The sequence below is a fragment of the chloroplast genome of Phalaenopsis equestris (assembly GCF_001263595.1).
Source record: "Phalaenopsis equestris chloroplast, complete genome".
NCBI classification, from domain to species: domain Eukaryota; kingdom Viridiplantae; phylum Streptophyta; class Magnoliopsida; order Asparagales; family Orchidaceae; genus Phalaenopsis; species Phalaenopsis equestris.
The window spans coordinates 47,501-71,018 of record NC_017609.1 but is presented as its reverse complement, the minus strand read 5'-3'; the positions used below and the strand labels follow the sequence as shown (position 1 = coordinate 71,018).

Genomic DNA, 23,518 nt, shown 5'->3' with positions numbered 1-23,518 from the left:
GAATAGAAATCATTCATAATCATCAATCATCAGGTTAAGATCGATCTAAGCCAACCCGCTCTATTCTATCTAGAAGGAGATTCTATAGACACACCATGCCAACCATTAAACAACTTATTAGAAACGCAAGACAGCCAATAAGAAATGTCACGAAATCTCCCGCTCTTCGAGGATGTCCTCAGCGTCGAGGAACATGTACTAGGGTGTATGTGCGACTCGTTAAGTTCAGATCATGAGTTTGAAGAAATGCAAAAATTTTTTCCGGTATCAACGACCGCTACCAATGAATTAGGATAGATAGGGTGGAACACGGCCTTTTGATTGACTAGTATCAAGATCTATTATCTACTTAATTATGTTATGAATTTATGGTTTCTATTGGTGCAAATCCAATCACTCCGTTTGAGATGAGAAGGAATTCTCCATTGGTAACAAATAGTTATCCATTAAGCGGAGGAAAAAGGTTATGCTCCTATTCCTTTTCTTGAAAAAAAAACGGACTAACAAGGTCAGCTACCTAGCCAACTTTCAGAATTAAATACCGTCACTGTATGGATAGCTTTTTTGTGAAAAGGACTATTACTTTAGAATTAGAATTGAAAAAAGAATTCTAATTTAAAAATGGATGGGTAGAGCCAAAGAGTGTGAACTATACAAGTTCACAAGAAATTTTGATGAAATGAAAGAAGAGGCTCCGGTGTATAGAGAGGACCTCACCGTTTCAGAAGTTGCCATAGAAACGAGGAAACCCACTATTCTTTCTTCTTTAGTAGCAGTCGAATTTATTATTTCCAGGCGAAATACCTTGAAGAAAGAAAAAATCGTGGTCGGGAAGGTCATAGTCGCAAAAGCCATTGGAATTTATATTTTATATATTGGAAGAATCCGTTTTGTTATTAATCGACCGGAAGAAAAGGATGACTGAAAGAAGAGAAATCAATTAGTTATTCAATAAAGTTTCATTTGATTCAATGACCAGAGTTAAACGAGGATATACAGCTCGGAGACGTCGAAAAAAGATTCGTTTATTTGCATCAACCTTTATAGGGGCTCATTCAAGACTGACTCGAACGACTACTCAACAAAGAATGAGAGCTTTGATTTCCTCTCATCGAGATAGGAGCAGGAAAAAGAGAGATTTTCGTCGTTTGTGGATCACTCGAATAAATGCGGTAACTCGTGAGGATAAGCTATTCTATAGTTATAGCCTCTTTATCCACAATCTGTACAAAAGACAATTGCTTCTGAATCGTAAAATACTTGCGCAAATAGCCCTATCAAATAAGAATTGTTTTGATATTATTTCAAATAAAATTATCAATTAAAAAGAAAAGAATACAAATCAAATAAAGGAATAAAAGAATCTTAATAGAATCTATTATACAGAAAACAAGAATTATTGAAACAGGATTTCCCGGAGAATGGACTCCGGGAAGATAGAATAAAAATAAATTAAGATTTTAGTAGTAGGAAAAAACGAACATCTTTCAAGAAAAAAAGATTTCTTTCCCATTTTTTCCTTTTTTAGAATACAAGAATCAAATCTGGATTCTAGTTTTTTTTTGAGCAAAACATTAATATGAGCTTGAGTTCCGATTGGAGTTTTGAAGAGTATATCTATTTATTTTTGGTTCTAGGACCAGTAGTTCTAGGAATCGACTCCACTCTCTCCAATTGTTTCTCATTATTACGAAAAGGTAACAAAGATAAAATACGAGCTTGTTTTATAGCAATAGTAATTAATCGTTGTTGTTTCAAAGTCAATCTATTCGTCCGTCTAGATAAGATTTTTCCTTGTTCACTAAGAAATCGACTAATTAAACTCATGTTTCTATAATCGATTTGATCCCCCGATCCGATTGGAGGTAAACGCCTACGAAAAGATCGTTTGGATTTACGAAAAGGTTGTTTGGATTTATCCATGGTTTGCTTATTCCTTGTTTGTTTATTCCTTCGATATAAAAGAATCTATAAAATAGAATCCTCTTTTTTTCTTATTCATTTAAGATTCGACCAAAATAGGATTTGGTTTGTATTATATATGTTAAGATGTAAAGTTCTTACTCTTCCCACTACTTGGAAAAATCAAACACGAATTCTTTTCTATCTATTTCTTTATTTCCCCATGAATCGTATACTTTTGACAATAGCGACAAAATTTTCTAAATTCTAGTCGATTGGGTGTATTGTGTCGATTCTTTTGAGTAATATATCTAGAAATGCCCAGCAATTCTTTATTGACACCCTTTCGAACACAACAGGTACATTCCAAAATCACTATAATTCTAATATCTTTACCTTTGGCCATGAACCTCCTTTTCATTTTGGATCGACTTCGTTCGCTATGGAATTTCTAACTCTTTTCTTTTTTGAATTATTAGAATTCGAATGACTTCGAAGTACTAGAATACTATAAATAGAAAGAAAAAGAGTCATATTCATTAATAGAAGAATATTAAGAATATCGTAATATATTAAGAATATCGTAATAATTAATTAATACAATTTTTTCTAACTATGAATCATTTCTATACTAATCTTAGTATTTTCTTCTTTCTATGTTAGAATTTCGTGGAACCGTCCCTAGACTGGATCCACATTTCCATTTCTTTTCTCCCAAAATTTCACTTTATTTTGACTGAGATTCAATACACTCTTTCTTTTTTTTTAGGATAGATTAGGATATAAAAGAAAAAGAATTTAGAGCCATGTTACGTAGAATTGTATCTAAAATCTTCTTCATTTTTTATCAATACAAGAATTTCATCAGGATGAAAAAAAGGGGAATGACAAGGCATCTGGAAATAAACGATTAATTTCTATCAATAGACCTGCTAAAGACCCAAACCATAAAGTGGTTAACACAGGTGCCGTTGAGAGATATGTTTTTATATCTTGCATTGAAAATCCTCCTTCTTCTTTTATTTTCTATTTTTTTCTTATTTATTTTCTTTGTATTGTATATTGTAAGAATTGTATATTGTAATACATATATAGTCCTAGTTTGCTATTCTAATAAATAGATCATAGATAATCCGATATTTTAATTTAATTTCAAGATCTTTTGTTGTTACTTGAAATTAAATTAGAATTAGGAATTACTAACTAAAATGCATATGTACAATGACCCATCAGATTCAATTTTGCCGCCCCTAAAAAAAATGACAAGAACATTCTCTACCTATCTATATCTATAGAATAGGTAGAGCAAAAAAGAAGGATGTGGAAAAAAAGATATGGATGTTATACAATGACACACTGTATAACAATTTTTCAAAGGGATGTAGCGCAGCTTGGTAGCGCGTTTGTTTTGGGTACAAAATGTCACAGGTTCAAATCCTGTCATCCCTATCTATTCTTTTGAGAGATTCCTTGAGTAAGATCAGTCAATTTTGGACATAATCTTTCATTTTTACATACTATATGTACACACAATAAACTTCGGGGATAAAAAAATCCTTTTCTTTACAATTGTATCTACTTTTATATATCTATTGTTATAGGATCTAAGATAGCGCTCTTAGTTCAGCTCGGTAGAACGCGGGTCTCCAAAACCCGATGTCGTAGGTTCAAATCCTACAGAGCGTGATTCCTTTTATTTTATGTCGAATTACAATGAAAGAACTTAACAAAACAAAGTAGAATTGCAACTTAAAATTGACCTCCTACAAGGAGGAGGTCAATCAAAAAAAGAGATGTTACTCAATCAAAGGTCCAACTGATCACCGCGCCTGTATTGTAAATATGCAGTTACAAATAATCCTGTTAAAGTAATAGGAATTAGACCTAAGACGATTCCGAATAGAAAAACTTCAATCATTTCGATTTGTTTTAGGGAATAAGAAGAGAGGTAAGATCTATCCTTAAATATTAATCTGAATTATCCGTGAATCTCAAATGGGTAATTGAGATTCACGGAAGGAACCATAGAATACCTGAAATGAAATATTATGAGAGACTTTGATTTTGATTTTTGTAAATTGTTTATTGAATTTCATTCATTTCAAATAAGTCGTATCTTGTTTAAACCAATAAATAGAGCTGGGGTTATAGTTGAAGCAGCCAGTAAAAAACCAAAATAACTAGTTAGAATAGGCATGAAATAGCTAAATTAGATATGTTATTTTACTACATATATTCTATTAAGAAAACATTTACCTAAGTCTCAATCGAGATATGACGGTAAGAAAAACTAATTTAAAAAATTTGTTTAGTTCCAATTGAAAATTCTTGATTCATCAGTCATTATAGACGGACACTAAAAAAAATCAAATGAAAATAGTGAATATTTTCATTTGATTTTTTTTCTTTATTGAAATTTGATTTCGGGCCAACTCGATTCAAAGAAGAGCAACTCCTATTACTCTTTTACTTTTTGAAATTCTCTATTCTTTCCATATTAATTTGTTTTGTATTGTAGTTACATAAGGAAAGAACTCTTGGGGGGATCTAATGTAACAATAGTTACTTCACGAATATGGATTGTTCCAACGATTTTTTTTTCTTTTTGCAAATATTCAAAATACTAAATATAAAAAAGAATAAAAGAATAATAAAAAATATTAAATCTAATTCTAATATATTAACCAATGAAAAATGAAATAGTAAAAGAATTCAATAGATAGGGATAGTAATAAGAATTTCCATTTCTAATAATTACTATTTAGAATAGTAAGAATAGCTTCAGTTTAGAAGTTCAAAGTGAAATAGTATTAACATATTTCTTCTATGAACGAACAATTACTTGAATAAAATGAGAGGATTCAAAAAAAGAAAATATGAACCGAACCGCCAAAGGTTTTTATAGATTTCACATAACATATAATGGAATTTTATGAATATAATGAATGAGATCTTTCAATCATGATATCTCTCATTAATTATGAGAGCCCATCCATTCAAGATTTTTACTTTCTTTTACTTTCTATTACTATGATGAATCCACTAATATAAACCTTATTTAATCTTATAGAATCTTAGATTCTAAGGAAAATCAAAATCTATTTAGAATTTATACATATATAAGGAAGATACAGCAATAGCATTTCCTTTCGGTAATGATTGAAACTGCGTTGCTGCGCTAGAGGAAGGATAGCTATACTGATTCGGTCTACTCTAAATATGCCTTTGGTACAAAATTGACGATCTCACAAAGATCCAGTATCAGTAGTTTTAGATTTTTAGATTTACTGATTCCATCTTTCACGGAATCGGCCCGCCTTTTTTTTGAACATACAAGAATTTGTGGAGCTCAGCATGTCTGGAAGCACGGGAGAACGTTCTTTTGCTGATATTATTACTAGTATTCGATACTGGGTCATTCATAGCATTACTATACCTTCCCTATTCATTGCGGGTTGGTTATTCGTAAGTACGGGTTTAGCTTACGATGTTTTTGGAAGTCCTCGGCCAAATGAATATTTCACAGAGAGCCGACAAGGGATTCCTTTAATAACTGGCCGTTTTGATTCTTTGGAACAACTCGATAAATTTAGTAACTCTTTTTAGGAGGTTCCCAATGACCATAGATCGAACTTATCCAATTTTTACAGTGCGATGGTTGGCTGTTCACGGACTGGCTGTACCTACTGTTTCTTTTTTAGGGTCAATATCAGCAATGCAGTTCATCCAACGATAAACCTAATTCGAATTATAGAGCTATGACACAATCAAACCCGAATGAACAAAATGTTGAATTGAATCGTACCAGTCTATACTGGGGTTTATTACTCATTTTTGTACTTGCTGTTTTATTTTCCAATTATTTTTTCAATTAAGAAAAAGAAATAGTAGAAATTCTCTTATCCCATTCGGAAGGATACTATCCTCATAATTATCCATGACTGTTTTTGTCTTTAGCATGACCACTTGATGAAAAAGAAGGGGGGAGATGACCGATACTACTGGAAGGATTCCTCTTTGGCTGATAGGTACTTTAACTGGTATTCTTGTGATCGGTTTAATAGGCATTTTTTTTTACGGCTCCTATTCCGGGTTGGGTTCATCTCTGTAATACTGTAATAATAATATGAACCAGATTAGATTGTAGACATGAAAGAGTAAGAACTCAGCGGGGCCTTACCCCGCTGAGTTCTTAACTCTTAGAGCGAGACTTTGATCTGATATTTCAAACCACTTTATTGTATTCCTTTTTTTTTATTAGAATGTTTTTGAATAATTTAATCTATTGACTGATTCATAGTTTCTGTCGTTCCTAACATAATATTCACTATTATATCAATATTTTAAATATTGAAGCAACAAGAAAGGAGGAATCCATCGATTTTTTGAATAATCTAATACGTATGGATTTATCCATATGAAAAATCCTGCAAATAATTTTCTTTTTAGACTCAACTATTTAGACTAAATTCAAACAAATAAGAAATAGAAAAAAAAACTGTAATGAGATAATAAAGAAATAATTGGATATGCGTAAAGATCTAATCCGCTTTTCAGCCAAAACAAAACACAAAACAAGAGAAGTCTTTTTTTGTTATTTTCCTAAGTTGTAAGTTGAAATGAGTTTAAGAAGTTCTATTTGTTCAATTAGACCCGGAAAATAAAACAAGGAATAAGAATCTTTGGAAAACAAAAGAAAAAATCATGATCCCGATACAAGACGACACAAGAAAAGGATTTTCTTGTGTCGTCTTGTATCAAATCGAATAAACGATTAGAAAGACTAAGAATAAAAGAATAATAATACTTTCTATAAATATAAATCTAAATAAATAGAAATCTTTTTTACTTTATTTTTTCCCGTCCTTGCCTTGTATTCTATTCCTTTGTACTTTGTATTTGTATACTTATTTTCTATCATTAGAAATGGTATAATTAGGAATGGTATAAATGGTATACAAGTAATAAGTTTCAGACATCCCGCAAAATAAAAAAGAGTAAAAGAGTCTAAAAAAAACAAAGAAAAGACTTATAGAATTTTTTGAATCATATATCAGTCTATCAATCAACAAGAATTTGGCACTTTTACCAACTTTATTTTAAGGAATCTCTAGATCTAGAAATTCATTTCGTACAACTGAACCTTTTCAAACTGTTTCTTTTTCAGAACCAAAAAGATTTGTGCCAAAATAACAGATGCCAAGAAGAACAGAAGGCCTTGGACTCGTAATGGATCTTGAAGCACTATTTCTGTGTCTCCCTGACCAAAACCTCCTACATTTGGATTACTTGTTAATGGTTGATCAAGCTTGATGGATTCACCTTCTGAAACAAGAAGTTCTGGTCCTGGAGGTATAATATCAACCACTTGACGTCCTTCTGATGCATCAACTATGGTTATTTCATATCCCCCTTTTTCTTTACGTGCTATTCTGCTTACTATACCAGCAGATGTAGCATTATAAACTGTATTGTTACTCTTGTTACCATCAGGATAAATCTGACCCCTTCCTCTGTTCCCACCTACATATATGGGATATTTTAAGAAATGAACGTCTTTTTTCGTAGCAGGGTCGGGGGAAAGAATAGGAAAGACGATTTCACTATATTTCTGACCGGGAACAGGACCTATCACAAGAATATTTCTTTTATTAGGACGATAAAACTGAAAAGAAAGATTGCCCATCTTTTCTTTCATTTCGGGAGAAATACGATCGGGTGGGGCTAATTCAAATCCCTCGGGTAAAATAATAACAGCTCCTACATTCAAAGCCCCCTTTTTACCATTAGCAAGAACTTGTTTCAGTTGCATATCATAAGGAATTCGAACAACTGCTTCAAATACAGTATCAGGAAGTACAGCTTGCGGAACTTCAATATCCACGGGCTTATTAGCTAAATGGCAATTGGCACATACAATTCGACCAGTTGCTTCTCGTGGATTTTCATAAACCTGCTGCGCAAAAATGGGATATGCATTTGAAATAGATACTCGAGTTATTACATATATCATGATCGATACATAAATGGATCGAGTCATCTGTTCTTTTACCCAAGAAAAAGTCTTTCTATTTTGCATGGTCCAATCATTGATCCCCGGAATTTATACAATAAATTTGATAGGTAGCTAGTAGAATTCCCTATCCACAAGTTTGCCATTGTATTGATTATACTGAAAGAATTGTACTAGTGGAATATAGTATGAATACCTTGAATTGAAAAGGTAGAAGTATAAAGAATAAGTAAGATGAAAAATGATTTATTTCTACACTTTCTTTCTACACAAAGAAAGGTTATGATTTTATTGATATCAAAAGATCTAATGAATTATTCATTCATTGAATGATAAATTACTACAAGCGAAGGAGATACACGATTTAAAAAATGGAAGATCCAATATTTCACAATTGTATCTAGAATCACTGGAAAAGTGGAAACAAGACCAGATATAATCTGATCATTCTGAGCCAATCCAAAATCATTGTAGATCGAACCAATCATTAGTTCCCAACCATGGGTCGAGTGAAATCCGATCCATAAATCAGTAACTAAAAGAATCGAAAAAGCTTTGATTGTATCACTTAAGTTATAGAGAAATTCCTGAATCCAAGAATTTAAAATGAAAAGTTCTTTATTACCCAGAAAAAAATAACCACTTAGAATAGCGAAACAGATTAGATTTGTAGAGAAATGCAAAATGATATGGAAATGAGATTCATTTTGTCTTTGGACCAATTGTATTGTTTCCTTGTGCATTCCTATACGAAGCCTTTGCATATGTGTTTCCGAGTACTCCTTTATCATCTCGTCCAACAGGAATAGTTCTTCTAATTCCATAAATTTTTCTAGAACATTTTTCTCTTCAATATCATTCAAAGGGATTTCGGATTGCCTAGTATTCCACCAATTAATAACCCAAGTTTCTAGACATTTATTAAATGAGAGAGAAACCCACCAGGGCAAAAAGATTATAGACACAAGATATGGGAGGGAAGCCAATGCTTTCTTTTTTTTCATTCTGTATCCGTGATGTGAATTGTTAATGAACCTGTTTCATTGGTCGATTCTGTCTGAGATTTCTATGAAGTACGAAAGCGTAGGGATAGGGTATCAATTCAAAGGCCTAAAAAGAGGAATTATGTTTTACGAAAACAAAAGACATGTTAGGATATTTGATGAATCTAGACTTATTTACTTATTACTTATTAGACCTTTTACTAGTCTCAAGAGTGAAGCCAGACGCCATGTGTATGCGTATACAAAAGAGTTATTGTTCCATATACGTCTTCCCACTTTTGAGATGTATTAAGTTTCTTCTCTCATGCTGAGATTTATTCTTCAGTTCATTTCAAAATACTTCAATGGGTACGCGCAAGAAATAGGCCAATTCGGCAGCTTTTTGTTCAATTTCTCGTGGAGTCAAATCCTCATCAGTACGAGTCAAGGGAATGGCTCCTTGACCCTTGATTTCCATATAAAGGACACGACGAGGAAAAAGACCCTCTCTCACCTCCATTCTGATTGATTGGATATCTTTCAGAAAAAAACGAAGGAAGATGCGACGATCTCTTCCAGGGAATCCCCAACGAAAAAGGGACATTATCCCTTCTTTTCTATCGAATCGGTCATAACCACTACCTACATTCCATGAAATTGTGCACCACAAATAAGAACTAATGAATAGACCTGCGATCCCATAGAAAGACATCACGATCCCTTGTGGGAAAAAAAGGATTTGCTGAGACGGAAATACGGATATCAGATTTTTACCAAGATAACTGGAAGTTCCAACCACTAAGAATCCTAGTGAACCTAAAAAAAGGATACAGGCCCAGCAAAAATTACTTGTTTTTCGAGACCCCGTTATAAGTTCTATCCATATATGTTCTGATCGCCAGTTCATACTATACTAGATCCAGTTGCATTCGATTGGAATTGAGAGAATAACCCAAATGGATTTGACTTGACTTTTATTGCTTGATCCCGAAGTAACTTTCATCAACTAGCAGCATTCCGACAGGAACCATTAGGAATAATTGGTTAGACACATTGAGTTTCTATTGAAAATATTTTTCAAAAAATATTTGCTGATCATTTTTAATTTCATCATTTAATTGATTAAGCTATAACCGCATATACATGCATTAATGCCGTATATTATGCATCGGCATACATAACAAAACAACTCTTCCATTTGTTTTCGGAAAGGCCAAATATCATATATCCTACCGTATTACATTAAAAAAAGTATCTGTATAATGATCCAGTGTTGAAATAAATTGATGAGATTTCATCGTATTTAGACAATCTTATTTCTTTGGACATAAAGAGATAAAGAAGCCATTGCGATTGCCGGAAAGACTAGACCCACTAAAGGAACAAAAATAGAGGGAAAGTTCAAATCTATCATAGAATGGGTACCTCAATTTCATATTTGTACCTATTAGAAATTCTAATTATAAAGATATATTCTAATAAGTCTATCTATTAATTATTAATCTATTAAAATTAAAAATAAATTAGAAAGAATATTAAGATAATATTAATATGAAGTATTTAATAATCAATAACAAATGTAGAACTCAATGAAGTATACCTATTCCTCTTTCGACACGAATATGTATGAGAATCCCCTTTACTAAAGTGGATTCTTCTTCTCCCATCCTTATCTTCATCGTCTTTCTATCTTTACCTTTCAAAACAAAAAAGGTGTTTTGAAAGGTAAAGATAGAAAAGAGTTTCTTATGAGTTTCTGATTTTAACCAATCTTATCCAACAAACAGGGATTCCTAGTGAAAAACCGGGGGTTCTCGCTAAAGAAAAAGAACTTCTATATTCTTCTTATTTGTTATTTGAATATTTCTATTTTCTTTATTTGATTTGAGATTTCTTTTTCTTTAGTATTTTATTTTCATTTTTTCGATATATTTTTTTATCTCTTTTTCGTTGTTCTATATATGAATAATGAATATGTCAAAAGAACGGAGAAAATCATTTTTATTTCCCTAATTTCTCGGAAGGAGAAAGAAATTCTTTTTTATCTTGTCGAAGGATCCGGGGCAAAAAGTCATTATCCAAAACTTCTGACTCTTACTACACTTATAACTTATGTCTCCAAAGAAAACACCATCTTCTTAGTTTTTTTTTTCATTATAATGAACTTCGCTACAAATAAAAATAACTGAAGCTAGTGTTATACTTCCATTTGAAAATGAAGAATTTCAATCTTTTTGAAATTTTTTTTTTGAATCTTGATTCAAGGGAAGGAAACCGTGTAGCTGAAATAACTCATTCAGAACACCTTTTAAAGGATTACGTGGTACAATTGGGTCGAATAAGCCCTTATGGAATAAATACTCAGCCACTTGTAAACCATCGGGTACTGTCTTTTTCAATGTTTGTTCAATTACTCTTTTACCCGCAAACGCAATGTAGGCATTAGGTTCAGCAATAATGATATCTCCCAACATACCAAAACTTGCTGTAACTCCGCCAGTTGTAGGAGATGTAAGGATTGATACATAAAATAACTTTTTATTTGATTGATAATCATATGAAGCAGAAGATATTTTAGCCATTTGCATTAAGCTCAAAGTCCCTTCTTGCATGCGTGCTCCTCCAGAAGCACACACAATAATGACAGGTAGAGATCGATTAGTAGCATACTCGATCAAACGGGTGATTTTCTCACCTACTACGGATCCCATACTACCTCCCATAAACTGAAAATCCATAACTCCAATTGCTATGGGAATACTGTTTAGTTGACCTACGCCCGTTTGAACAGCTTCAGTTAAACCCGTTTTTGTTTGATAAAAAGAAATGCGATCTATATAAGGTTCCTCCTCTGAATGAAATTCAATGGGGTCTATTGAATGAAATTCAATGGGGTCTATAGAGACCATATCTTCATCCATAGGCTCCCAAGTGCCAGGATCTATAAAGAGTTCAATTCTATCTGAACTACTCATTTTCAAATGATATCCGCAGTATTCACAAATATTCATTTTTGAACTCAAAAATTTTTTATAATTTAATCCATAACAATTTTCACATTGAACCCATAACTGTTTGTATTTTGTATTTAGATCGAAATCATTAGATTTTTCTATTCTATTGAAATAACTGCTACTAGTTTTGATACTAGAATTTCCATTTTCAATACTACTTGTACTTTCCGTACAAATGAAACTAGAAATGTAACTGTCGATATCACTGTAAATGTCACTATTAAGACTGATTTCAAAGCGAAGATAACTATCAATGCAACTATTAATGTGATTATTCCAATTAGATTGAGTATCATACATGGAATCATAAGAATAGTAGTAATTACTACTATTAGACCCACTTTTCAAATAACTAGGTAGTTCACTCAAAAAAGAACTAGCATTGTCAATATCAAAAATATGATTTTCAATATCAAAATATACAGAATAAGTGTCACCATTACTATTTCTAACTAAAAACGTATGATCAGAGATCAAACTCCAAAGATTCCTCCTATCAAATAAAGAATTTAAATAATGAATATTACTGAAACTATAACTGTCCCAACTAGGAATCTTTTTATCCGCATCTTTTCGAATAGTTTCTTCACTTCCACTGGTATGTCCAAGAGCATCAAGACCATCCATTGATTTACTTAGTCCACACTTATGTTCTAACTTCTTGTTAGACAACATTGAATTGAACCAATATTTTTTCATAGATTATTTATGCCCCTATTTTATGAAACCCTAATACTAATAGATGAATAGTCATTCGATGAAGAAAAAATCATTTTACTATTTCTTTTTTTTCTTTATCATCAGAATTCAAATAAAGCATATGATCCAATGTTAATGAAAAACGAGCGAGTCTTTAAAAGAAAGGATTCTCTTTTTGAGGAATCCGGTGAATCATTTCAATATTATGATAGAATCTTTTCCTCAAAAAAAATATATAAAGAAAGGTTTCTCTCATGTCAAACTTTCAATTCTCATCAAAAAGATACATAGTTGTTTCTTCCCATAAATTAAAAAGAAATTATCGTCTCGTAGAATCTCGTGTTATATAGTCAAATAACAAAATTAGTCAAATAAGAAAATGAATTTCTATTACAACAGGGAACGAAAAAGACAATATACAGGATAGGGGTAGAAGAGATCCTTCCCTTGGCTTGATCTATGGCCTGAAACTAAGGAATATAAAATGATTCACCAATCCAACCCCAAGGATCCATAATTCAGCCTATGGTTCTAACAATAAATAAAAGAATAGATAAGTTGTTTAGTCTTCCTTCGATTTTATCTTCTTATTTTTAGATTTTGTATATACTTGTATATTGTATATCGTGTAAGGTCTGTACATAGAAAAGATATATGCAAATACACAAAGACCTTCATAGTTCATAGTATAGGATTAGTATAAGATGTTTATTCTTTATTTGAATTTGAATTTGATTCGGCCCAATCTTTCTTTTTTTGAGGAAAAGATTGGGCCAAGTTTCATTGCAATCAATTAGGAGAACAAAAAGTAATTGCTGAATTCTACGCGCTTATTTTGCCTCTATATCTGGCTTATCCACTGGGTCGAAATCGAATGTGATCTCTTTCCAGACTTCACAAGCAGCGGCTAGCTCAGGGCTCCATTTGCTAGCTTCACGAATAATATCATTACCTTCACGAGCAAGATCACGTCCCTCATTACGAGCTTGTACACATGCTTCTAAAGCCACCCGATTAGCTACTGCACCGGGTGCATTTCCCCAAGGGTGCCCTAAAGTTCCTCCACCAAACTGTAGTACGGAATCATCTCCAAAGATTTCGGTTAGGGCAGGCATATGCCAAACATGAATACCTCCTGAAGCCACGGGTATAACACCTGGCATAGAGACCCAGTCTTGAGTGAAAAAAATACCACGACTTCGATCTTTTTCAATATAATCATCACGTAACAAATCAACAAAACCCAAAGTCATCTCACGTTCCCCCTCCAGTTTACCCACTACTGTACCAGCGTGAATATGATCTCCGCCAGACATACGTAATGCTTTAGCTAGTACACGAAAATGCATACCATGATTTTTCTGTCTATCAATAACTGCATGCATTGCGCGATGGATGTGAAGAAGTAGACCATTGTCGCGGCAATAATGAGCCAAGCTAGTATTTGCGGTGAACCCCCCAGTTAAGTAGTCATGCATTACGATAGGAACTCCCAATTCTCTGGCAAATACCGCTCTTTTGATCATTTCTTCACAGGTACCCGCAGTTGCATTCAAGTAATGTCCTTTAATTTCACCCGTTTCGGCTTGCGCTTTATAAATTGCTTCGGCACAAAATAAGAAACGATCTCTCCAACGCATAAATGGTTGTGAATTTACGTTTTCATCATCCTTAGTAAAATCAAGTCCACCTCTTAGACATTCATAAACCGCTCTACCGTAGTTTTTTGCAGATAATCCCAATTTTGGTTTAATAGTACATCCCAATAGGGGACGACCATACTTGTTCAATTTATCTCTTTCAACTTGGATGCCATGAGGCGGACCTTGGAAAGTTTTGGAATAAGAAGGGGGAATTCGCAGATCTTCCAGACGTAGAGCTCGCAGGGCTTTGAAACCAAATACATTACCCACAATGGAAGTAAACATGTTAGTAACAGAACCTTCTTCAAAAAGGTCTAAAGGATAAGCTACATAAGCAATATATTGATTTTCCTCCCCAACAACGACCTCGATGTGGTAGCATCGTCCTTTGTAACGATCAAGACTGGTAAGTCCATCAGTCCACACAGTTGTCCATGTACCAGTAGAAGATTCGGCAGCTACCGCAGCCCCTGCTTCTTCAGGCGGAACTCCCGGTTGAGGGGTTACTCGGAATGCTGCCAAGATATCAGTATCTTTGGTTTCGTAATCAGGAGTATAATAAGTCAATTTGTAATCTTTAACACCAGCTTTAAATCCAACACTTGCTTTAGTTTCTGTTTGTGGTGACATAAGTCCCTCCCTACAACTCATGAATTAAGAATTCTCACAACAACAAGGTCTACTCGATATGAATTAAGCGTGAATGAAACCTTTGACAAAAATATTTACAATTCAAAAAAGATTCAACTAAACTATAAATTAATATTATCAACTAATGAATAATGAAATTTTGAAAAAGGTTCGTTATTGGACCATTTATTTGATTCACCAAATACATCATTATTTTAGACTCTTTGATATATATGGCGCAACCCAATCTTCTTGAAAATTTCTATTCCTAATGGAATTTATCATCTTCTTAATATTTTTTATAAATAATGAATATGATATAGAATATGAATATAAAAAAAATAAATAAATAAGAATATCAAAATAAAGAGAAAAAACATCAAAGAAAATGAAAAATTTCGATTTCATTTCAATTCAGAAATCTAGTTTAAATAGAATTCAATTCAAATAGATAAATATTAAATTGAATAGAAATAGAATTCTAAATTAGAATTAAGAAATTCTAGAATGAATAAATTTCAATTATAAAAATTTTAAAGTAAAGATAATAAAGATATTAAAGATAATAAATAGTAAATAAAAATATCTAATATAGAAATAAAAAGAAAGAATATAGGACCCGGTCCCCTCTCTTGACAGTAATATATGTTGTATATGTAAATCCTAGATGTGAAAAGAGTCATAATTCATCTAGAAAAGGGAACAGATATGATATATAAAGAAGAATAGGTGCACAACAAAAAAATACAATAGTACAATAGAAATAATTGAAAATTGACTCATTAACTGAGTAAAGGATTGAATTGGATTCAATTAGGTGGTACCAACTCAATCGAATGCTAACTCCCATTTATTTATTAGAAAATTCATTATGGAATTAACTGATCAACTTGCTATCGGATATTTCTTTTCGATTCAGTACTCTTAAAAAAAAGAATTTCGACATATTTATTATGATTTATGATTATGAGAAACAATCCCATTACTTCTGATCCTGTGGTTTCTACACTTGAAGAACAAAACCAAGGGCGTATCGCTCAAATTATTGGCCCAGTACTGGATGTCATTTTTCCACCGGGCAAGATGCCTAATATTTATAATGCTTTGATAATTAAAGGTCGAGATATTGTTGGTCATCAAATTAATGTAACTTGTGAAGTACAACAATTATTAGGAAATAATCGAGTGAGAGCTGTAGCTATGAGTGCTACAGATGGTCTGATGAGAGGAATGAAAGTGATTGACACGGGAGCTCCTCTAAGTGTTCCAGTCGGGGGAGCTACTCTCGGACGAATTTTCAACGTCCTTGGAGAGCCCGTTGATAATTTAGGTCCTGTCGATACTCGCACAACATCTCCTATTCATAGATCTGCACCCGCCTTCATACAGTTAGATACAAAATTATCAATCTTTGAAACAGGGATTAAAGTTGTGGATCTTTTAGCCCCCTATCGCCGTGGAGGAAAAATCGGACTATTTGGGGGAGCTGGAGTGGGTAAAACAGTACTCATCATGGAATTGATCAACAACATTGCCAAAGCTCACGGAGGCGTATCCGTATTTGGCGGAGTAGGTGAACGTACTCGTGAAGGAAATGATCTCTACATGGAAATGAAAGAATCCGGGGTTATTAATGAAAAAAATATTGCAGAATCCAAAGTGGCTCTAGTCTATGGTCAAATGAATGAACCGCCAGGAGCTCGTATGAGAGTTGGCTTGACTGCCCTAACCATGGCGGAATATTTCCGAGATGTTAATGAGCAAGACGTACTTCTATTCATTGACAATATATTTCGTTTCGTTCAAGCAGGGTCCGAAGTCTCTGCCTTATTAGGTAGAATGCCTTCTGCAGTGGGTTATCAACCTACCCTTAGTACGGAAATGGGTTCTTTGCAAGAAAGAATTACTTCTACCAAGGAAGGATCCATAACATCGATTCAAGCAGTTTATGTACCTGCGGATGATTTGACCGACCCTGCTCCTGCCACGACATTTGCACATTTAGATGCTACTACCGTATTATCAAGAGGATTAGCTGCCAAAGGTATTTATCCAGCAGTAGATCCCTTGGATTCAACGTCAACTATGTTACAACCTCGGATCGTTGGCGAGGAACATTATGAAACTGCGCAAAGGGTTAAGCAAACTTCACAACGTTACAAAGAACTTCAAGACATTATAGCTATCCTTGGGTTGGACGAATTATCCGAAGAAGATCGTTTAACTGTAGCAAGAGCACGCAAAATTGAGCGTTTCTTATCACAACCCTTCTTTGTGGCAGAAGTCTTTACTGGTTCTCCAGGGAAATATGTTGGTCTAGCAGAAACAATTCGGGGGTTTCAATTCATCCTTTCCGGAGAATTAGATGGTCTTCCCGAGCAGGCCTTTTATTTGGTGGGTAACATCGATGAAGCTACCGCGAAAGCTATTAACTTAGAAGAGGAGAGCAAATTGAAGAAATGACCTTAAATCTTTGTGTACTGACTCCAAATCGAATGATTTGGGATTCTGAAGTGAAAGAGATTATTTTATCTACTAATAGTGGACAAATTGGGGTATTACCAAATCATGCCCCCATTGCCACGGCTGTAGATATAGGTCTTTTGAGAATACGGCTAAAAGATCGATGGTTAACGGTAGCTCTTATGGGCGGTTTTGCTAGAATAAGTAATAATGAGATCACTATTTTAGGAAATGGTGCGGAAATTAGTACTGACATTGATCCACAAGAAGCTCAACAAACTCTTGAAATAGCTGAAGCTAACTTGAGTAAAGCTGAGGGTAAGAGACAAGCAATTGAGGCAAATCTAGCTCTCAGACGAGCTAGGACACGAGTAGAAGCTATCAAAGTAATTTCCTCTTAGTAGTCAATACATTCAATCAAAATAAAAAGATTGATTTCTTATATACTACACACTACATCTTGATTCCACAAATTGACCACAATAAAGTCTAATTTGATTAATCTGATGATAGAACAGAACGAAAAAAAGAGGATGAGTAGAAAAACTTATTAGATACCATGGAATCCGGTATCTAATAAGTTCTACCTACTATTGGATTTGAACCAATGACTCCCGCCGTATGAAAGCAATACTCTAACCACTGGGTTAAGTAGGTCATTTATCACCACAAAAAGGGTCTCCATCACTTCGATGGATTATAGGTAAAATATGTTTTCTAAGCAATATTAATCTTTTACCAGTAAACATAAACAGATCAGAGAGTTATCATGTGAGATTATGGGATACTGTTCTTGACAAGAAATTGTCTCTATATTAAAATGGTTATGACAAGGGCTATAGCTCAGTTAGGTAGAGCACCTCGTTTACACGTGCGCCAATGTTTTTCAAAGGAGCTCATTATGCAATGACCATAATTGATCTTTTTGAGAAGTCGATGTCTTACTCCGTAGATTCGAGAGAACAAGAGAAAAATAGCCTGACAAATTTGGTTTTATCCGGTTCAAGTGCGAATTCCGGTGCTAAATCAAATATAACCTGCCATTATAAGGTAAATGCTCAGCTCATTCAATGCCAGGCATAATGAGTATAAGGATCTCAAAAGAACCTCTTTTCGTCCTATGAGCTTTGAGGTGTATGAAGTCTCATATTTTACTCTTGCAGCGGAGCGATAGAGACTGCATTTCATTTAGATTGATCTAGGCCGAAGGCAGACCTAAATAAAGGTCACCCTTCTTTGAAACACTTTGGTATTGCTCCTAGATCAGGATACAAATAATGAATCAGAGCACATGGAGCCATCTCAATATCTTCTTATCTTCCTCTAAAGAAAACTATAGAAAACTATGGTGGACTAACTGATCTTTACATCAGTTGATGAAAGAGCCCAATGCAACAAAATGCATGTTGGGTCTTTGAAACAGTTCGAATCATTTCGATAATAATAAGTTTTCTCTGTTTTACCGAGAAGGTCTACGGTTCGAGTCCGTATAGCCCTAATACATTCCATTTTTGTTTTGTATAGAAATTTGAGTAGTAGTAGGAACAATAAAATAAACACAATAATTAATTCCAACGGACCTAATTGGTATTTGTCAAATCTCGGATCAAATACCCATCTATCTTCATCCACTTTCATGAAGAAATTACATATTTTCTTTATCATTTTTTTATTCTTTTTCTTTTTTAAATTGAATTTCTTCTTTACTATATTACTATTACTTATTACTATAGTCTATTACTATAATTACTATCTATAATTATTCTAAGTTAATAGAAAAGTTAATATAAGATAGGGAATTCTTTACTTTCACTTTATATTTCTAAGATATAAGATCAATATGAAATAGAAAAAATATAGAAAAAAATCTATAAAAAAATATATTAAAAAAATAGATAATTATATTAAAAAAATAGATAATAGATATATATAAATATATAAGATAATAAGATAATTAATATAAGATAATTAAGATATAAGATAATTAAGTAGAATAATTAAGTAGAATAGAAAATAAAAAGAACTAAGTATAAGAGCATTCTATATTAAACATCACATATAGAAAGAGAATTGAAAAGAAAAAAAAAAAGAAAAAAAAGAAAAAAAAGAAAAAGAGAAAGGTATGTCCTACAGCAAACAAACTTTAAACTATGCGGATCAAAAATCTTTTATTGTTTCATCTACGAAGTTCTATATGATTTTCAAATTCCAATTCAAATGAAATAATTCAACCTATTCCACATTCATAGTTTTATGTTTCTGTTTCACGAATATGATCTTTTCTGGGCATTTAGAATAATATCATATCAAGCGTTATTCCTATCTTGACATTTGTCATTTCTGGGATTTTAGGGAAGGTCCATAAAAGTTTCCTAGTTATGAATCAGGTAGAGAGCCAATGGGGGATGCTTGGGTACAATTCCGAATTTGCTATTAAATGTTTGCTCTAGTTTTTTTTGCTGTAGAAACGATCTTTCATTATCCATGGACAATGAGCTTTGATGTATTGGGTGTATCTGTATTTATAGAAGCTTATAAGCTTTCATTCCCAATTGTGGGTTCAGTTTATGCATGTCGAAAAGGAGCGTTGGAATGGTCTTAGCTGAATCTTTAGACAATCAAAAGAAAAGGATGACATTGAAACATTTCTTAATTTGGTTGAGTTTCCATTACTTAACCAAATAGCCCCAATTTCATTATTTCAACTACATCGAATGATCTCTCGAATTGGTCAATACTTTCCAGTTTATGGCCGCTTATCTATGGTACCAGTTGTTTTTTCATTTAATTTTATTCATTAATAGGCTCGCGATTCAACTTTGATCATTATGGATTGGTGCCAAGATATAGAACTGTATATCAACAGGAAAATCGATGTTTTACTACTAATCACAAGTTTTACCTTCGACGCAGTACTCATACTGGAAATTACGATCAAGGATTACTCTATAAATCACCATCTACTTCAGAGATACCTTTTGGATTTGCAATCTTTTTCAAATCCAATCTTCCTACGAATTTGTGAATAAGGCAGGGTTCCTTTGTACAAAATAAGAAACAGCGGTCAATCATTAAAAATTTCATTGGTCAATGTTAAATATTCATACAAAGAGAAATGTGGGAGAGATGAAGAAGATGCAGGTTCATTTATCTGATTGGCTAGTCAAGCATTAGTTAATTCATAGATCTTTAATTCCCGAGGATTGGAATTCCATTGCTGTCATTTCATATGTATATGGTTACAATTATTTACGCTCCCAGTGTGCCTATGATACCAGGCGGATTTTTAGCTAGTGTGTATCACCTTACGAAAATACGTTATGGTATAGATAAACCAGAAGAGGTATGCATAAAAGTATTTGCTCTCCGGAGTAATCCTCAAACCCCGTCAGTTTTCTGGATTTGAAGAAGTGCTGATTTTCAGGAATGGAAATCTTATGATATATTGGGATTTTCTGATAAGAATCATCCTCGCCTTAAACGTATCTTCATGCCTGAAAGTTGGATAGGCTGGCCTTTAAGTAAAGACTATATTACGTCCAATTTCTATGAAATTAAAGATGCTCATTGATTGAAATTGAAACGAAATCTGGAGTCGTGTCATACGTGTCATATAAGTAAAATAAGTAAAAAAGGGGTTTTTTATCATTCAATGAGCATCTTGGTATTCCTCTTCTAGAGGAAAAACAAAAAAAGTAACTGGACTTTCATTCGTATTGCGGAGGGACTAAAATAAAAAAAAATGAAAAAGAAAGTAAAGAATATCTATCCCGATCCGTCTTAATGAATTAATTTCATTTGTATGAGGTATTAAGAAATATCTATCCGATACATTATTAACGTGTCAGGAACCAGATTTGAACTGGTGACACGAGGATTTTCAGTCCTCTGCTCTACCAACTGAGCTATCCCGACCATTTCCCGTGCATCATCCTAGCAGAGTACTTTTATCTATGTCAATGAAAAGAACGAAAAAAGAAAATCTTAACAAATTGGCTCTAGCCCCTGAAATTCTTGGATCTTCAAAAAGAAGACTTTTTTTGTAAATGTAAGGAAAAAGATATAGACTATGAATGATTCAATAACGGAGATTCCTTGAACATATATCTTCATATCGTATTATCCAAAACAAATGAGATTGGATTGGAAAAAAGATACGAGGATTTAGATTTGGATCTATTTGTGAAAGAACAGAGTGAATAAAATGAAAAAGATATTTCATTTGGTTTAAACTGAGTCACTGATGAAAAAAAAATGAATAAAGAGGATGAGGATAAATAAAGAGCGAGGAAGTAAAATGGGCTTTTTATTGGGGATAGAGGGACTTGAACCCTCACGATTGAAAAATTCGACGGATTTTCCTCTTACTATAAATTTCATTGTTGTCGGTATTGACATGTAAAATGGGACTCTCTCTTTATTCTCGTCCGATTCAATTTCAAAAGATCTATCAAAAATTCTGGAATGAATAATTTGATCATTGAATATTCGAATTCTATTCTTTTTTCAACTTCAATTGGAATTGATTCACAATAACTCTTCAATTTTTCATCTATCTTTTTGATCTCTATCATTCTAATAAAAAAAGAATAGAAATATAGGGTTTCTTATAGATCCTTATCTCATACTATTATATTACTCATATTTGAGATTACTCATATTAATAATATAATATTAATAGAAAGAGAAGATTTCTATTTTCATATAGAAATTTCAAATTTCATATCTAAATATAGAGATACAAAATAGAATTCGATATAAGATTTGGGTTGTGATTAATCGTTTGCTATGTCAGTATGTATACGTACGTCTTAGGTATATAAGACGTATCCTTTCTGTCATTTCGATAGAAGTCTTTTAGCTACTAACATAACGTAATCAATTTCATTCGTTAGAACAGCTTCCATTGAGTCTCTGCACCTATCCCTTTTTATTCTCCTTTTCCATAGTTTTTTCTCTCGAAACAAAGATTTGGCTCAGGATTGCCCTTTTTTAGTTCCAGGGTTTCTCTGAATTTGGAAGTTACCACTTAGCAGGTTTCCATACCAAGGCTCAATCCAATCAAGTCCGTAGCGTCTACCAATTTCGCCATATCCCCTTTTCCTTTGAGCCTTTGAGACAAGGCTCCGGCTGTAATTCCATCCACCTCTTTCATTTATCTTGGCACTATTGAATCCATTAGGTAATGATTCCTATATTGAAAAAGTGTATGCTGTTATTTTATTTTTTTCCTCTATTCTATATCTATTCTATATTATATTAGAATATTATAAGAATATTCTAAACCCTATTTTTTCAATATAAAATTATTTTATCATTGATCTATCCGCAATTCAATATGGATAGATATATACCACATATATATCTATGCCTTTCCTACTCCTTCATTTTTACAGTGTCGTTTTGAATAGTGGAACGGTCGATATTCATTCTTCTTTTTTTTTCATTTCGAATTCTAATTTCATTGATATTTTCTTTTCATATTTCATATATATGAATATGGAATTGAATTTAGATTTCTATTTATATATCTAAATATATCTAATTTATCTAGATCTAAATAGTTTTCTTTTCTATTTTCTAAATAGAATCTAAAATATATAACTAATATTTAAGAAATAGAAGAAATTGAAAGAATCAATAAAAAAAAAAGAAAAAAAGAATAAGAATCACTAGGAAATAGCTAAGATCCGATAGTTTCCTGTATTCCTATACACTATTGCTCGTATATCCGCCCGCTTAGCTCAGAGGTTAGAGCATCGCATTTGTAATGCGATGGTCATCGGTTCGATTCCGATAGCCGGCTCTTTTTTTTATCTATTTTTTTATTTACATGATTTAAAATCTCTACTCTCGCTTTCTCTAAATGTCGGATCACCGATCTATTATGTCATGATAACTTGCAGCTATAGCTATAAAGAAAAAAGTTGACTAGAACAATTAGATCTCTACAGAAGAAATTGGAAAACGTAACCTTCGCTTGAATTTCCTATATATACAAAAAATCCGAATATTGATAAAATTTAATTGATCAAATTTATTTTATTCTGTTTTGTAGGACTTTAGTAAATTGAGTTTTGCTTTGCTGATCCTTTAGTTCAGTCTGATTTTAGTTCAGTCTGATTTTATATATATTTTTTTTTTCAAATAAAAGTGAATCAAAAAGGAGCC

The 23,518-nt window shown here is 32.9% G+C and overlaps 19 protein-coding genes, 7 non-coding genes and 3 pseudogenes across 27 annotated transcripts, besides 1 other annotated feature. All coding sequences in view use genetic code 11, as the record gives it.

The window, feature by feature from the left end:
• Window positions 1-23,518: part of a sequence feature (large single copy region (LSC)) that runs on past both edges of the window.
• Window positions 96-209, top strand: rps12 (ribosomal protein S12; one part of a trans-spliced gene, as the record gives it; the record has 2 gene entries for this part). Coding sequences YP_006073289.1 and YP_006073247.1 both cover window positions 96-209 — 114 coding nt within the window.
• Window positions 972-1,325, top strand: rpl20 (ribosomal protein L20). The gene has a single exon. It carries the CDS (start codon window positions 972-974, stop codon window positions 1,323-1,325), a length of 354 nt encoding a protein of 117 aa, YP_006073288.1.
• Window positions 1,618-1,923, bottom strand: rps18 (ribosomal protein S18). Its single transcript has one exon. The coding sequence runs from the start codon at window positions 1,921-1,923 to the stop codon at window positions 1,618-1,620; it is 306 nt and encodes a 101-aa protein (YP_006073287.1).
• Window positions 2,108-2,308, bottom strand: rpl33 (ribosomal protein L33). The gene has a single exon. It carries the CDS (start codon window positions 2,306-2,308, stop codon window positions 2,108-2,110), a length of 201 nt encoding a protein of 66 aa, YP_006073286.1.
• Window positions 2,767-2,901, bottom strand: psaJ (photosystem I subunit IX). The gene has a single exon. It carries the CDS (start codon window positions 2,899-2,901, stop codon window positions 2,767-2,769), a length of 135 nt encoding a protein of 44 aa, YP_006073285.1.
• Window positions 3,278-3,351, top strand: trnP(ugg). Its single transcript has one exon. It is a non-coding gene; the product is annotated as a tRNA-Pro (tRNA).
• On the top strand, window positions 3,515-3,588 carry trnW(cca). The gene has a single exon. It is a non-coding gene; the product is annotated as a tRNA-Trp (tRNA).
• Window positions 3,707-3,820, bottom strand: petG (cytochrome b6/f complex subunit V). Its single transcript has one exon. The coding sequence runs from the start codon at window positions 3,818-3,820 to the stop codon at window positions 3,707-3,709; it is 114 nt and encodes a 37-aa protein (YP_006073284.1).
• On the bottom strand, window positions 4,004-4,099 carry petL (cyt b6/f complex subunit VI; ycf7). Its single transcript has one exon. The coding sequence runs from the start codon at window positions 4,097-4,099 to the stop codon at window positions 4,004-4,006; it is 96 nt and encodes a 31-aa protein (YP_006073283.1).
• Window positions 5,257-5,508, top strand: psbE (photosystem II protein V). Its single transcript has one exon. The coding sequence runs from the start codon at window positions 5,257-5,259 to the stop codon at window positions 5,506-5,508; it is 252 nt and encodes an 83-aa protein (YP_006073282.1).
• psbF (photosystem II protein VI) lies at window positions 5,519-5,638 on the top strand. Its single transcript has one exon. The coding sequence runs from the start codon at window positions 5,519-5,521 to the stop codon at window positions 5,636-5,638; it is 120 nt and encodes a 39-aa protein (YP_006073281.1).
• Window positions 5,661-5,777, top strand: psbL (photosystem II protein L). The gene has a single exon. The coding sequence runs from the start codon at window positions 5,661-5,663 to the stop codon at window positions 5,775-5,777; it is 117 nt and encodes a 38-aa protein (YP_006073280.1).
• On the top strand, window positions 5,891-6,013 carry psbJ (photosystem II protein J). The gene has a single exon. The coding sequence runs from the start codon at window positions 5,891-5,893 to the stop codon at window positions 6,011-6,013; it is 123 nt and encodes a 40-aa protein (YP_006073279.1).
• Window positions 7,019-7,981, bottom strand: petA (cytochrome f). The gene has a single exon. The coding sequence runs from the start codon at window positions 7,979-7,981 to the stop codon at window positions 7,019-7,021; it is 963 nt and encodes a 320-aa protein (YP_006073278.1).
• cemA (envelope membrane protein) lies at window positions 8,230-8,919 on the bottom strand. The gene has a single exon. The coding sequence runs from the start codon at window positions 8,917-8,919 to the stop codon at window positions 8,230-8,232; it is 690 nt and encodes a 229-aa protein (YP_006073277.1).
• Window positions 9,251-9,805, bottom strand: ycf4 (photosystem I assembly protein Ycf4). The gene has a single exon. The coding sequence runs from the start codon at window positions 9,803-9,805 to the stop codon at window positions 9,251-9,253; it is 555 nt and encodes a 184-aa protein (YP_006073276.1).
• On the bottom strand, window positions 10,202-10,312 carry psaI (PSI reaction centre subunit VIII). The gene has a single exon. The coding sequence runs from the start codon at window positions 10,310-10,312 to the stop codon at window positions 10,202-10,204; it is 111 nt and encodes a 36-aa protein (YP_006073275.1).
• On the bottom strand, window positions 11,124-12,611 carry accD (acetyl-CoA carboxylase beta subunit). The gene has a single exon. The coding sequence runs from the start codon at window positions 12,609-12,611 to the stop codon at window positions 11,124-11,126; it is 1,488 nt and encodes a 495-aa protein (YP_006073274.1).
• On the bottom strand, window positions 13,442-14,905 carry rbcL (ribulose-1,5-bisphosphate carboxylase/oxygenase large subunit). Its single transcript has one exon. The coding sequence runs from the start codon at window positions 14,903-14,905 to the stop codon at window positions 13,442-13,444; it is 1,464 nt and encodes a 487-aa protein (YP_006073273.1).
• Window positions 15,851-17,347, top strand: atpB (ATP synthase CF1 beta subunit). The gene has a single exon. It carries the CDS (start codon window positions 15,851-15,853, stop codon window positions 17,345-17,347), a length of 1,497 nt encoding a protein of 498 aa, YP_006073272.1.
• On the top strand, window positions 17,344-17,748 carry atpE (ATP synthase CF1 epsilon subunit). The gene has a single exon. The coding sequence runs from the start codon at window positions 17,344-17,346 to the stop codon at window positions 17,746-17,748; it is 405 nt and encodes a 134-aa protein (YP_006073271.1).
• trnM(cau) lies at window positions 17,932-18,004 on the bottom strand. The gene has a single exon. It is a non-coding gene; the product is annotated as a tRNA-Met (tRNA).
• trnV(uac) lies at window positions 18,180-18,845 on the top strand. Its single transcript has 2 exons — window positions 18,180-18,217; window positions 18,801-18,845. It is a non-coding gene; the product is annotated as a tRNA-Val (tRNA).
• Window positions 19,601-19,946, top strand: ndhC (NADH dehydrogenase D3; annotated as a pseudogene).
• On the top strand, window positions 19,832-20,372 carry ndhK (NADH dehydrogenase subunit K; annotated as a pseudogene).
• ndhJ (NADH dehydrogenase subunit J) lies at window positions 20,483-20,918 on the top strand (annotated as a pseudogene).
• Window positions 21,190-21,262, bottom strand: trnF(gaa). The gene has a single exon. It is a non-coding gene; the product is annotated as a tRNA-Phe (tRNA).
• trnL(uaa) lies at window positions 21,658-22,445 on the bottom strand. The gene is made up of 2 exons: window positions 22,412-22,445; window positions 21,658-21,706 (listed from the first exon to the last, which is right to left on the bottom strand). It is a non-coding gene; the product is annotated as a tRNA-Leu (tRNA).
• Window positions 23,081-23,153, top strand: trnT(ugu). The gene has a single exon. It is a non-coding gene; the product is annotated as a tRNA-Thr (tRNA).